The following is a 14,275-nucleotide window of genomic DNA, read 5'->3' as shown; positions in this document are numbered from 1 at the left end:
CTGCAGACCAAATGCCATTCTATGTCTTTTACAAGTTAATATCAGTATTTCTCTGATGAACAGCAAGGCTGTTTCCTTTCAGTGTGAAAGAGGCACAAAGTTACTGCATCACCATGAGCAGCAGACTTTTTTGTTTTTTTTTTTGTCTAGGTTTTATCAGAAGCACACAGCAGACCAGCGGATCCCCAGCACTACCTCGTAAACAGAGAGACAAGTCACCGAGTGGCCTGTTAGAAGATACTAGGGAAACTACCTTTACCAGAGACAGAAAAGGTGGTTTCTTTAGCTCATTTATGAAAAAGAAAAATGCCCCCACACCTCCCAAACGCAGCAGTTCCTTCCGTGAAATGGAAAACCAGGCTCATAAGAAATACGAATTAACGGGTAATATTTCCGGAGCTGGTCCATTGCAGCATATTGATGGGTTTTCATTTGCTCCCTCCCAGCAAGATGGAAATCTTTGCTTATCCAAGTGTTATATTGGGAGCTTTGCACAGCGGAACATCTATGGGGAAGATGGTGGTGGCAGCAGCAGTGGGGGCACCAGCATTGGTAGTGGTTGGTCAGGCCTCACAGGCTTCTTTACACCTCGCCTGATTAAAAAGACATTTGGCTTAAGAGCTGGGAGGCCCACTGGAGGTGATGAAACTTCAAAACCTTTTCCCCGATCAAACTCCACATCTTCCATGTCTGCAGGTCTTCCTGACCAGGAGAGAATGGCAATGACTCTTCCCCGAAATTGCCACAGGTCCAAAGTTCAACTGGAAAGGACAGTATCCACTTCCTCTGAGCCCGAGGAGAACGCAGACAAGTCCAATGATCTTCTCCCTAAAAGGTGTGAAGATACTCATACGCTGACCAGAAGCCGACCAAAAGCTAAACTGCTGCCGAGGGGTGCTACTGCTGTTCCTCTCAGAACTCCTTCTGTGGACACATCTGTTTTAGAGAAGGATTGTCAAGGGCCAACAGCAGCAGCAAGCCTGAAAAGCAAAGAAAAAAACAGTGGGATACGACAAGGTTCAGTAGAAGGGGAAGAAAAACCAAGCTGGCCTTCTCCAGCCAAGGCTGCAGCAATACTTCCAACTACTCACAATCACAAAGTGCCCGTTCTCATCTCACCTACTCTAAAGCATACACCAGCTGAGGTGCAGCTCATTGGCACAGACTCTCAGGGGAATCGATTCAAGCTCTTATCTGAGCATCAGAGCACTGCTTCTAGTGACAGGGATAGACCCAGACGGATAAAACCAAAGTGTGCTCCACCGCCACCCCCACAAGCAGTCCTGAGGCTCCTTCATCAGCCTCCAGGTACCTCAGATACAGTAGAAGAGTTGGATAATGGAGCATTGGTACAGCATGGGCAAGACAGTGAGGGCAGCAAAAAGGTAACAGTGGCACCTACTGGGGGAAAAGCTGGAAGGCCAGTAATACCTCCACCTCAAGTGCCTTTGCCATTGTCTTCGTCACCTGCTAAAATGGCAAATGGCACAGCAGGGGCTAAAATTGCTCTGAGAAAGACCAAACAGACAGCTGAGAGAATCTCAGCAGACAAGATCAGCAAAGAGGCGCTTCTGGAATGTGCAGACCTCCTCTCCAGTGCCATTGCAGAGCCTACCACAAATAGCCAGCTGGTGGATACTGGGCACCAACTATTAGATTACTGTTCAGGTTATGTGGATTGCATCCCCCAAACGCGCAACAAGTTTGCCTTTCGGGAAGCTGTAAGCAAACTGGAACTTAGCCTGCAGGAACTGCAGGTGTCCTCGATGGCTGCTAATCTTCCTGGAGCAAATCCTGTCCTTAGTAACTTATTGTCTTGTGTTCAAGAAATCAGTGATGTTGTTCAGAGGTAGCTACTGTCAAACCTTAGGAGGAAAAAAAGTTGACAAAATTGAAAGAAGAGTCAGAGTGACTTCTTCTAATCATTTTTTCCCTATGTTAATGTTTTGAAAGAAAAGACTGATACTTGAGTAAGTTTTATGTGAAGTACCTCAGATCACTGAGCTCACATGTTTACAGGTTCATCTCAGTACATGGGGCAGATAAGAGGGAAGCAATGTTTCACAGAGGTCAGATGATGGCAGCCGAGACGGGCAAAATATTGAAACTTTGCCCTGGTGAGAAAATGTATTTGCAAAAATAGAGCTTGTGCTCTTGTTCACTTCTGGGAGGAAGGATATTCCATGAAGGTACCTACAAAGGTTTGATAAGGTGCTTTGTTCTCTTTGATGCTTGTCCAGTTGATTAGAATTACTGGAAAAGGGATAAGGTTCTTTTTCTGCACTACTCTATTTTAACTTTCTGAGGTCAAATCAGAAAGGCTTAGAGGTGCCATTGGAAGTCAACTAGATCTTTCCAAGAAAGAGAGAATAATTTTGAGGGAAAGTCTTTTATATTTTAAAAAAAAACAAAACAGATTGGCACTGTAGGGAGTGCATGCACTAGCCTGTCTGGTAGACCTTCTGCAGTGCAATTGGTTGCTGTAATCGTAGATGCAAAAAGTAAAAACAAAGAGCTGGAATATGAAATGCATCCCCCTTTATCGTCCCCATCTCATATTAGTCACTCACACGTTCACTCTTTCACAGCATCTTGAATGACAATTTAAGCAGATTTGCCACTGGATTTCATACAATCACACCTTAACACTCAAACTGCAGTCATCACCATGTGGATAGCATAGCATGGTTAGCTAACCAATGGCAATCACTTGAGTTCTTTGGGGGATAGCATGCCCAAGAAACTGTTAATTTATCTTTGGTGTTGAACTTTGGTACAGTGGTGGCTTTGCTATACCTTGAGGAGCCCTGCTGGATTAAAACATTGCAGAATGCTGCTAGTGTTCTCTACATTCCTATTTTAATTGTGGTTACCTTAATGTCATTTCTTTTTGAGGGAACTAGAGACCTGAGGCCTTCATATTTTCTAGTAGAACTATAAATTTGCTCTTGGAATACCAGTTCAGGCATTGCTGATATAGATTCTTTGTTTAGATTTTTGCTTTATTTGTAGTTTCAAGACACTGCTTGCGCATGGATTCATTGTAAGTGATTGGTCTGTACAAACATGCTGTTACTCCCTTCAAGTAGTCCAGTTTCAAAAATCATCATCTTCGAAAGTCAGCTTGTTACGGGACCACTAATTTCAAAAATCCACTGATGTTAAGTAAATGATATTGGGTTTTTCTATGATTAATGTGATTTTAAACTAGCATTTGCACAACATGTTTGCTTATGAAAGATAATCAGGCTATATGCTTCCATGAGGCCTCTTTTTTGTTTATCCCAGAACCCCTGAACTCACTCTATTTATTGAAATTCAGCAACAAACTATTGAAAAATGGAGCTGTAGTTTCCTACAATTTTTTTTTGTCAAGAAACAAAACAAGGAAGTTATATGATATTTGATGTTTGAAAGGCTTGGTAGAAACAAATAATGGAGACTCTGTTTGAAATATCTTGAATCTTGATACCATTTTGTTCTCTGGAGCTGTTAGCTATCAATAATTAGTTACGGTATGGCTTCAGTCACAAATGGGTTACTCATTTCAGCCTTAAACCATAAATGGAAGGGGGTTTTTTTTAGCCATACTGTCTGGAAAAGGAGATTGAAAACACATTTATACTAACTAGAATCCTGCCATTAAATTTTCTAGAAATTACACTGAACAAGCAGCATTATTTAGATAGGGAAAACTCACAGAATGAAAGCACGTTTGGGTTCTATTTCTGATTCAGAATAATAAGGTCTTCACATGGTAGAGAATAAGCAGGCTCTGCAATGCATTGGATTCAAAGGGGGGAAATGCTAAAGAACATCCAGAACTGTTCACATAATATTTATTTGCAGTTTGTCTTTTCTTGGGATTGTGCAGCAACTAACACTCTAGCAATGCAGATGTTTTAAGTACTTTTCCATAGGTTCAGTGGTAGTGCTCCCCCTACCTGGAATCATTTTTCCCATTTTGAATTAAAACTGCTGCACAGCCTTAGAGGACAGCACATGCTGCAGATGTCCAGTGCACAATTTCTTCCATTTCTGAGCAAGAAAAAATTGGGTATCTATATGTGTGTCTACAATAATATTGACCTAAGGGGATAGAGGATACCCATCCTCATCATGGCAGACTTATATTTTTCTTGCTGGCTTTTGGAATTGGCCTCTGATGCCCAGTGTGTCTTCAGTTACTGTTCTGCTTTCCTGAGAGAATTCTGGATTTGAGTTATTCGTATATTATTTATATCTTGGACAATGGTTTGTATAGTATGTTTACGTTTGCCGTATGCTGCTCTTAATACAAAATCTGTCTTAAAAATGCAAGGGCATGCAACTTCATATTTGCCTGGGACAGTTTATAAAAATCTTTCCTGTTGTCAAAGAAGTTACTGTTTCAAAATAAATTGACTTTGTTCTGGTAAGTAATAAGTAGCTTAAATATGGGATGGACAAAAAAATCTATTTTTCTGATATTGCACATATACACACACAAACACACCCCTTTTAAGTATATACTGCAGTTCATGTCTGCGGACCTCTTTTGCACCAGACTGTTAAAATCAGCCTATTTGTCATAGAATTGTACATTATATCATTGACACAGTTTATTTAGACCATTGAGTCCAACTTCTGACAAATGTCTGCCCAGCTAGATTTCCAGTGAAGAGAAACTATTATTTCACAATAACTGATTTAACTGTTGAACCACTCCTCTTATTGAAAATTATTCAGCAAAAATATGGCTTACTGAAAATTAAGACCATGTTTCTGTACCCTGATATTTATTCCCTTCTGAGCCTTCTTTTCTCAACTCCTGTTGCACTTGATTTCCAGCCCCTGATCACCTATTGCTTCTCTTTCTACTTGTTATAGTCATCTAAAATTTTCTTATAACAGTAATGCTCTGAGGGAAATGTTTGGTTAAGAAATGTGATATGAAATAAATAAAATGCCAAGAACTGGACTGGTTATAATACTTCAGTGGGTTCTGACCAGTTCAGAATTGAATGGACAATTACGTCCTGTGATTTGGAAAATCACAAATGCTCAAGAAGGAATATATAGAGCACCCTGCTTTGCTTTTCTGCATAACAGCTTTGTGAGAAAAGGGGAGCAAATAAAAAACTTGTCCAAAGCCACCAATGAGCTTCTGTGACCAAAGATAGACTTTAGTCTAGGTTTTTCTTGTTCTATCTCATCTGCTAAATAGGAGTGTGAACTGCTTTAACAACTCTTCCTTAGCTAGATGAAATCTAAATTGTTCACCCAACTGGCTCTTCATAATTGTTCAGTAGGATGCATCTCCCCTTTTTGGACAAGACTGAATAAGAATCAAGCAGTCTTTGCTATTTTCATTGTTATAGGCATATGTGAAGCTCCTTTTGTTAGGATTCTTAGAATTGTTTGTTTAATTTTGGCTCATTCTGAGTTTTAGCTTTTATTATATCATCTCTACAAATCCAGGCAATCTATAGGTACTCTTCCTTTGTGATCTTCCTCTTTTTTAAACCTCCCAGATAAACCGCCTTTATCATTGGATCTTTCTTAAGTTATTTTTGCAGCTCCATCTGCTTTTGCTATCTTTTTTTCTCCTTGTTGGAATTGTTTATTAATGTTCTGTTAGGGTTTCCTTGGGCACATTTTCTCGTTAGCTTTTCCAGCAGTTAGATCTACCTGCCATTGCACCTTTGTTGATATCTTGTTTTCATCAATTAGAAGCATTAATCTAAATTCATTTAGGGCCAAATTTAATGTACCTTTTAATTTTTGTAATTGGTCAAGTTTAAGTATTGAAAGTTTAAAATGTTTAATATTGCCCTATTGATTTTTATGGCAAATCTTTTAATGATTGTGTAGACCTGAAATTGTCATTGAATCTGTACACAATATATGCTAATGGAAAAGTGAAAAAAATCACTTTTGCTTCATAGGTCAGACTATACCAGCTACACATTAAGTTCATGTGAAAAAATGTAATCTATCAGTTAAATCTGAAATGTGAGATTATTGGTAGTGGCTTGGGAAAAAAGCTAAGAAAGCTGAAACAGATTATATGCATTAGTTCAGAAAAGTCATGTTTCTTGGCCCATGCTTCTCTTTTGAATTTTCCCTCTAATGGCAAACATTTTCAACATTTGGGAGAGCAAATAGAAGAAATCATCCCCTAAACAGAGATAAGTGTAATAATATTAAAAAATTATGAGTTGTTCTTTGTTATAGATTCAAACACTACATTCTCATGTTTCCTTGAACAGTCATTAGCATTTCATGTCAAATAAACATGCTTGATCCTTGAATAGTTTGAGAATTCCCATTCAGGTTTTCTCCCTAGTTTTATGTAATTCTCAAACCAAAATTGTTTATTACTTTCCTCTGATGGCTGGGTGCTGCCTTTTGATAACATAAGCAAATAGCACTGAGAATTAAAGTTGATATTAATGTGCATGACAATTAAGAGAAAAGTGGGCAATTGTATTTCTCTGTTATATTATGACCCATTCTAGCTTTTTGTAGGTCATGCTCCCTCCCAAAATTATGCACACAGTCTGGTGTGTGTGGATTCATAATGCAAAACTTGTTTTGTAGTTGAAATTAATTTAGATCACTTTTTGCAGTTTCTTTGGATGAGTTAAATAGAATTTAGTATCTGGCTAAATCCAAACAACTAAATTAGTTACTTTCCTCATCTTTGGATAGAATGCTAAGTTTAGCATATGGGTGACCTAATCTCATGCAGTACCTGTGGCTCTCCTCAACTAGAATTGTCATCTTCCTAATCAATGATCCCTGGCCATAGGGCTGATGAAATTTAGAATCCCAATAACATCTGAAGGACTAAAAATTTCTAGTATTGCAGTATATTAACTGAAGGCTTAACAGTAAATAATTGAAAATAAATACACTACAGTCAAGAAATTTGGTAATACCTTTATTCAAAAATATAAGAAATCAAGAATGAAATTTACCTCATTTAAAGGAAGCTAATTACAATAAAATGGTTATGATTGTGAAAGTTTTATTTCTTTTTCCATTTAGTTTAAGTCCATATTTGCTAAATATTAACATTTAACTAGATATAATTGAGTTCCAACTCTCTAAGCAGATTTCTGTTAATATTTTTTTCTGATCCCCTTTTTCTGATGCTTCTCAGTCATTTTTCGCTCTTTTTAGCTTCTCATCCTAGTTTAAAAGTAAAATCCTGACAATTATTGGAATATTTTGCATATTAAATGTAGGGACAATTCACATACCACTCAATATAGAGCAAAATAGTATTTGAAAGTTACTATATCTGGAAAGGAAGTCAATTTTTCCCCCCAGGTTCATTAGTGGACTCTGAATAATAACAACTACTAGGCATTGAAAGCTTTAAAGCTATTGCCCCAAAGCTATAAAAAAGTGCAGAGAATTTTTTGTGTTTTTGCATGAGTTTCAGATTATCACTTTGACCTTCCTTGATAATGGTAGGAAGATGTTATCTTTTGTTCAAAAATGCCGTAATTTTTTCTCAGACAATAATGCTTAAACTTTGCCTTTATTATTTTATAAATCGTGCCCAATGTCTTCTTATATGTATGCTGTTCTTGAAACTGAGTGGTGCTTGTTCAGAAATGAACTCACTGTAAGTCTAGAATAGTTGCTATAGTTTTCTTTCTGGCTAAATATGACAGGAATGCATTCTCTGCTCATTTGTACCTTTAATAGAAGTTTCTACAGTATACTGGGGGCAAAGGGATGATGTTAATAGTTAATGGAATCTTATGAGAAAACTTTGGTTTTAGCTAGTGGAATAGTTTACGTTCTATACATGGATTGGTTCCTTACTAAATTCAAAATGTTCCCGGATTGCTTTGAAACTGTATGGAATGAATCAGTCCTCTTGCATAATGTGAAAAAGTTTTTTGGTATTACATACAATTCATTCATAAATAATATTGCTGTGCTCCTAAAGGCAGAAATTCTAGAGGAGTATGCTGTACTATCATGCTTTTATTAAAAAAAATATTTGTAGCACTGAAGATTGATTGGCAAACTCCAGCTAGTTCAAAATATAGTACAAAAGTTATATGAAATTATCAGGCTTCTCCAGTAAATTCATCTCAAAGTAGAATCCGTGGGAGGTCTTGGGCAAATAGGAATATTCTGAGACCATGGATTTGCAAAATAGTGAAAAATTATCTTTCCATTAAGACAAGGATATGAGGTGGCCAAAAATTCAAATGGTTCTAATTTTGGAGTAGCCAAGGGCTCCTGTAATGGAATGATGCTGCAGGAATAATTTGTAAGCTGTTAAGAGGTAGAATTACTGTGGTAGTTGTCTCATGCAGGGTTTTTTTTTTTTTTTACAAAAATATAAACCTACATATTTTTATTGTTTGATTTTCTCATTGCTCTTTTTTTTAGTGGTTTGCTGCTGAAATTTCGCATGACAGTTTTTAAGGGGTCAATAACCAAAAGGATTGTAGGTCAATAACCAAAAGGATTGTAGGTCAATAACCAAAAGGATTGTAGGTTACCTGCTAGGGCTTTCAGCAACATTTTCCTTGATTCTCTGGTCTTAAAGCAAGATTGAAGATAAAGCATTCATTCTCTAAGGAGGGGGTTCTGCTTAATAACATTATGACACCATACTCTATTAGTAACCTATTTCTTAAGATGTGAAGTCTAAGATTTCTCTTTGTAATATATATCATCAAAACACTAAACATGGAAAACAGTAAAAACAGGTTATTGTTTGGTCATAGTCTTTGAAGCTGGCTAAATAATACCCTCAAATCCTTGTTCAAATTTTTTTTTTTTTGCCAAAAACAAGGGTTTCCATCTAATGTGAAAAAAATATTGCTAAATTAAGAAGATACATTTCTTACATGCTTTAAAATTAAATATTAAAGCTTGTTGAATCTTTGTATTACTTCAGAGTTAAAAGTATTGTTTAAAAGTTGCCATCAATTTACAAAACTTGTATTTTAGAAAAACGGATGAACCTAGCCTTTGTGGTACGCTTTCTTTGCCTCTACTTTTAATCTGAATGGAAGCGCAACTCCTTTTCCCTTATCAATGCAATCTAGGAAAGGCTTTTATTGATTGAAGTGAGCCTTAATTTCAGATGACCCCTCTCCACAAAAGATTAAAAAGAAGTAACCTTTTTCTTTTACTTTATGCTAAGTCTCCTATTGATATATGATGAGCCTCTATGTTAAAAATTATCTTGGATACATCTAACTTTTCTTTTAAGCAAATAGGCTACTAGCTAACCCCCTTTTCTGCTTCTTCATGGATGGCATGCTTGTTTTAAAATACAGACTTAGGAAATACTCAAATGACTAAAGCAATGAGCATGATCAGACACCACTTTCTATTTACCATTCACAGTACTGTATTAAGAATTGCTGTGCACAACTAGTTCAAGTATAATTCATGATATGAAAATGTGGCTTCTAATCCAGAAAGGTGGCATATTAGGAATGCTTAATTTCCCTGAAATTGCCTAGGGCAAAAATGGCCAATGTTGTGTGATGTGTAAGGGCAGGGTTGGGGGGGATGGATGGTTAAGGATTTTAATCAACCCAGCACTTCATTAGTTGAATTCACTGAGGATTAAAATGGGTGAAACTGAAATGTGCGACTCACACAGAAAAACCCACACTACTAGTGTTGTCAAATGTTAATTTTGTTTTTTATTGTTGTTTGTAATATATTTGGTTTTTTTCTAATTTAAATTTTCACTATTTTCTGACTGTGAACTGCAAACAGTGTTAACTTGATGTAAGTACGGCCCTTGGAGGCATTGCCTCTGCCTGTTCCAGAGATTTTTGCCAATTTGCATTTTGTTTTAAATAAAAATTGCAATATTTTATTGGCAACTAAATTTCAGGATTTTCTTTTAGGGCATAGTGATTGAGTGAATAATGAAATTCAAAGAAAAACATGTAGTTATATACCTAAAAGATTAAAAAGTCTGGTGTTTCATGTATGATGACTTGAACATGTGAAAGCTGTCACAAATGATTTGTTAGGTCAGAATTCAAGAAACAACTCACAGTAGTTTTCTGTGGAAATCATCTACAGTTTACTGGCACACATTCGGACGCTGAAATGTTATATAGAAATGGGAATGGCTCTGCTGAAACTGCTAACAAGACAGGTTCATATTTCTAGAATAGCTAGGCACATTTTGTTCTGCACTGTATATCTTCTCTCTCTCTCTTCACCTCCAGTCACAGGTTATAAATGTTATATCATTTAGCAAACTAACCTAGACAATAAATACAATCTTGCTGACATTTGGCTAGCAAACAAAATGTCAACAGAATTTGTGTAATACCTTTTTTGTTAGGCACGATGCTCTGCAAAGCTTTTGTAACATGCCACTCCGAAAATTAAATAGAAGGTTTAGGTCTATATACTTGCATTCAAAGGATGTATAGGAGAAGAAATGGGGCATGTCTGCCTGACCCACATATGCACAACTGCTTGACTATCTGCAGATACTAAATTATTCCCTATCTTGGACTATAGGTAAACCTTGCTTAGACACCATAATTGGGATTGTCATCTCAGTCACTAAATGATTCTGACTGTGCTCATGATTGTTCTTCAATTTCCCTTCTAGAATGCTCACCCTGAGGCTGGGATAATTAGCAAGAAGGGAATTAATGTTTGTTACATTACAAGAGAGTAAGCAGGCACACAATGAGAAATACACTTTGAAAGAAGCACACTGGCAACAGCTTTTTGCCTAGCTTACTCATAGCTTTGAGCTCCCAGCAGCACAGGAGACAAACAAAAGCCAAATGTGTGAAAGTGACTAAAGACTTTGTCAGTTTCAGGCAGTAGCTGAAAATTGATTAATTAAAATCATAGATTTTAATTAATGTTAATTCTTAACATGCTGGTAGCATTTTTGGGAAGAAAACAGTGATACAGAGAAAAATTCAGGAAGAGATCACTTATTTAAGTGGAGGTAATGGTAATGGAAAGGTCAGGCACAGGACATGTACTTACTATAATGGCAAATGTGGCTGAGAGCTCCTATATTTTACAATTGTGAAACATTGTTCCTAAAATGTGAGAAGAGACCCAATTTCTATTATTTGCCCTAAAATCTATAATTAAAATTTCTTCCTCTAAATTGGGATTGTAGTATAGGATCAGATTCTGGGGACACCAATGTTGCCTCAAAGTCACATATGGTTCAGTTTTGCACAAGGTTTGTGTATTTTTCGAAACTTAAATTTGTGTTCAGTCTGTGTACATACGTAGCTCTTACAAACCGAGTATATCTGGCCAGCTAAATCTGTGTTATATTTACTCTGACAAAGTAAGTGTCCTGCTGTGAATGCCAATGCCAAAGCAACATTCCATCCAACATTTCAAGTTACAAAGACAACAGAAGTTCAATACCAGCAAATAGTGGCTTATGCAAAGAGTGCTTATCACATAGAACTGGAAGTTCATTGCTCAATTTCAGTGCTGGGCTAGAAGTACATTGTCCTGTTATAAAAGTTATAATACAAAGAATGGCACATATTTTGTCCTGATATGTATATTCTGAAAAGTGTAATTTTTAGCACATGTAATTATATTTAAAAATTTATATGAAATATATATAAAACAAAGATTGACGCCAGGCCTCTAATAAGGGACAAAATCTTTCCTTCATACCTTATTTCAACACAAGGATTGTGGAAGAAGAGGTAGATTGCATTGCAAGTGAATATGATAGCTCCTCACCCAGCCATATGCTAAGAATGCAGACTAGGAAGTTGCTTGATTCAAATCATTGTCAACTATCTAAGACCTGGAAATAAAATTAAGTCCGTCTCACATCTTGTAGATGGGGGGGTCTTCTACCCAGGTTGTATAAAAACCCACTCAATATAATGGATAAAAATATGTAACCCAATGGCATCATTTGTTACCAGTATTCAAAAAATACTGTGGATATATTACTATTTTCAGTAATATCATTCAAGTAGATTCCATCCATAATGGAATTTTCTTACCTTTTTTAGCTGGGCAACCCCAATAATATGAGGAACCCCAATAATATGAGGAATAAATAAAGTATGTGTCCCTTGTATAAGATAAAAGAAAATAAACACAATTGCAATCTTCTTTACCTTCCCCTGTCAAAGAAGAAAGTAGTTTATACGCTGAGATATTGATTTGCAACCTTGAGCAGAAAATAATTTCTTGGGAGTGAATATCGTCCTTGCAACCTCATCTAGCATCTCTTCAGTGAACTGTAGATCTCGAGCAAGAAAAGCATCCCGAGCACAAAGCTTCACATGGTGATATTCCAAAGGTAGGAAAGGTACCAGAAAGTCTATGAGGTTGTCCTGAAGAAGGCAGTTGTCGGCATCTGGAAAAAAATATATATAAGTCATCTGGTATCTTCTTCATCTTAGTTACTGACCAGGGTAGACAGTAATTAGTTACTTGGCATTACTGGGGAGGCAAAAAATAGTTTATTTTTATAGTTTGAGTTTTATTTTGGCACACATGGCCTATTTTAAGACAATATCAGCAACAGTGAAAAATCTATATTGCAAGATCTAATCTGGATCAATCACCGGGACCAGAAGTTTAGTGTTCTGAGCTTTTGGACTTGTGCTGGAGCCCAGCCTCAGAGAACCTCTCTACCAGAATATGTGCTTTGGGTTATTCTATGCATCATATTTATGTGGTGCCTTCCTATTAGTTGATTGGTGTGTTGATGGCAGGGGATTGGCTGTTTTTTTCCTTGTGCTGCCAAGTCCTTGGCTCCTAAGTACCTGGTAAGCTAGTGGTAAATCAGCACTCCTCTTGACTGACAGGGGGCTTGTTTCCCAGGCTTCAAGCATTTCCCTGGCTATCTTTGTACTTGCATGGCCAACAATCTTAATAGCTCCAAAACAATGTATGTCCTTGTTCACTTCAATGTGAGGCTACCAATGAATTTGGGTCTCCTTGTCTGACACTCGCTTGTGTCCTTGCAATCTTATGGTTAGCTTCCTCCTCCCCGTCTGTCCTACATAGTGACTGGGGCAATCCATGCAGGGGATCTATAGATTACATTAGAAGTATCTCCGGTTTCCAAGTGATCTTTGCAATGCATGATTGGTCCTCATATGGTTGTCTCTGGGCAGTGTGCGATGCCCACTTGGAGACCTCGGAAGCTGAGTTCTACTGCTTCCAAAATGTTTTTGATGCATGGCAGGGTGTGCCATATAGTTGATCTTATACCCTCTTTCTTCATTTCTCTTCCTTACATGTTGCACAGGCATCCTGTAATAAATGCTTATGGGGAGGTTCCCCTTCTGCCTGAATTTTTCACATAGGTACCTTCTCTTCAGTTCTTTAGCTTGCTGGGTACTACAGTGGGTTCTATCAACAATTCTTTTTGTTTGACACTGGATGGTTACTGTTGAAACTAAGAATGAGTGGACTGTTGGTGGCCTTGCAATAAACCATGGTTTCTAGGTTTCCATCTTCCTGTCTGTTGACAAGCACATCTAAAAATGGTAATTGTTTAGCTGTTTCTTCCTCCATTATGAATTGTATGTCTGGGAAAATGAAGTTCAGTAAGGTATAAAACTCTTTTAGTACATTTCTTTTGATGATGACAAACATATCATTCATCTAGTGCATGCATGTCAAACTCACCGTGTCACATGATGTGTCACAATGTATCATGACTTTTTTTGCATTGTTGGAGCTGGGGTGGGCACGGCCTCCATATGATGCAACCAGCCCGTGGACCAACAGTTTGATACCCCTGATCTAGTGCCACCAAAATTAAGGTGTGTAGTTTTCAAATCCACAGTGTTCTAGTTCATGTAGGACAGTTTCTGCAATGGCTTCTGATATTGGGGATCCTTTTATTTGCTCATACATTTCCCTTTTGAATGTGAATAGGATGTTGGCAGTACTGGAATAGCTTCATAATTTGTGTCCTGATTAGGTTGTTCTGATCTGATTTGTACTCTTCGTCTAGTTTTTTTATCTATTACTTTGTGTGCTGAGTGGAGAGGAATGGGTGTAAATAAGGACACTATGTCAAAGGAGATCATGATCTCATCAGGAGCCACATTTAAGCCTTGTAGTTATGTCAAAAATTGTGTGGATAATATGATTGTGCTGTTTGAGGATGGAGTCAGGAAGCTTAAATATTGTGACAGCAGTTAGCCAGGGATGTAGGTAGGGCTACCTTGTAGCACTACAATAGGTCTGAGGGGGATCCCCATTTTGTGTATCTTGGGGAGTCCATAGAATCTCGCTGGAGAAGCATCTGTTC

General features: G+C 37.4%; 2 protein-coding genes across 3 annotated transcripts in view; one reads left to right on the top strand and one right to left on the bottom strand.

Moving 5' to 3' along the window:
- ABL2 (ABL proto-oncogene 2, non-receptor tyrosine kinase) overlaps nt 1–9,860 on the top strand; it is an 88,774-nt gene extending 78,914 nt beyond the window's left edge. For both annotated transcript variants that reach the window (XM_039337180.1, XM_039337179.1), the window contains one exon: nt 151–9,860. In XM_039337180.1, the coding sequence (XP_039193114.1) occupies nt 151–1,853 (1,703 nt within the window). In that variant the 3' untranslated portion in view covers nt 1,854–9,860. The remainder of the gene's footprint in view (nt 1–150) is intronic.
- The window catches only part of TOR3A (torsin family 3 member A), a 20,612-nt gene continuing 14,663 nt past the window's right edge, over nt 8,327–14,275 (bottom strand). The window contains exon 6 of the mRNA XM_039337181.1: nt 8,327–12,361. Coding sequence (XP_039193115.1) covers nt 12,129–12,361 — 233 coding nt within the window. The 3' untranslated portion in view covers nt 8,327–12,128. The remainder of the gene's footprint in view (nt 12,362–14,275) is intronic.

Source organism: Crotalus tigris, unplaced genomic scaffold, assembly GCF_016545835.1.
Source record: "Crotalus tigris isolate CLP2741 ecotype Arizona unplaced genomic scaffold, ASM1654583v1 scf7180000017668.6805642782:7212621, whole genome shotgun sequence".
In the NCBI taxonomy this organism is placed as follows: Eukaryota; Metazoa; Chordata; class Lepidosauria; order Squamata; family Viperidae; genus Crotalus; species Crotalus tigris.
The sequence above is the reverse complement of the archived record's forward strand: the minus strand, read 5'-3'. Positions and strand labels throughout refer to the sequence as shown.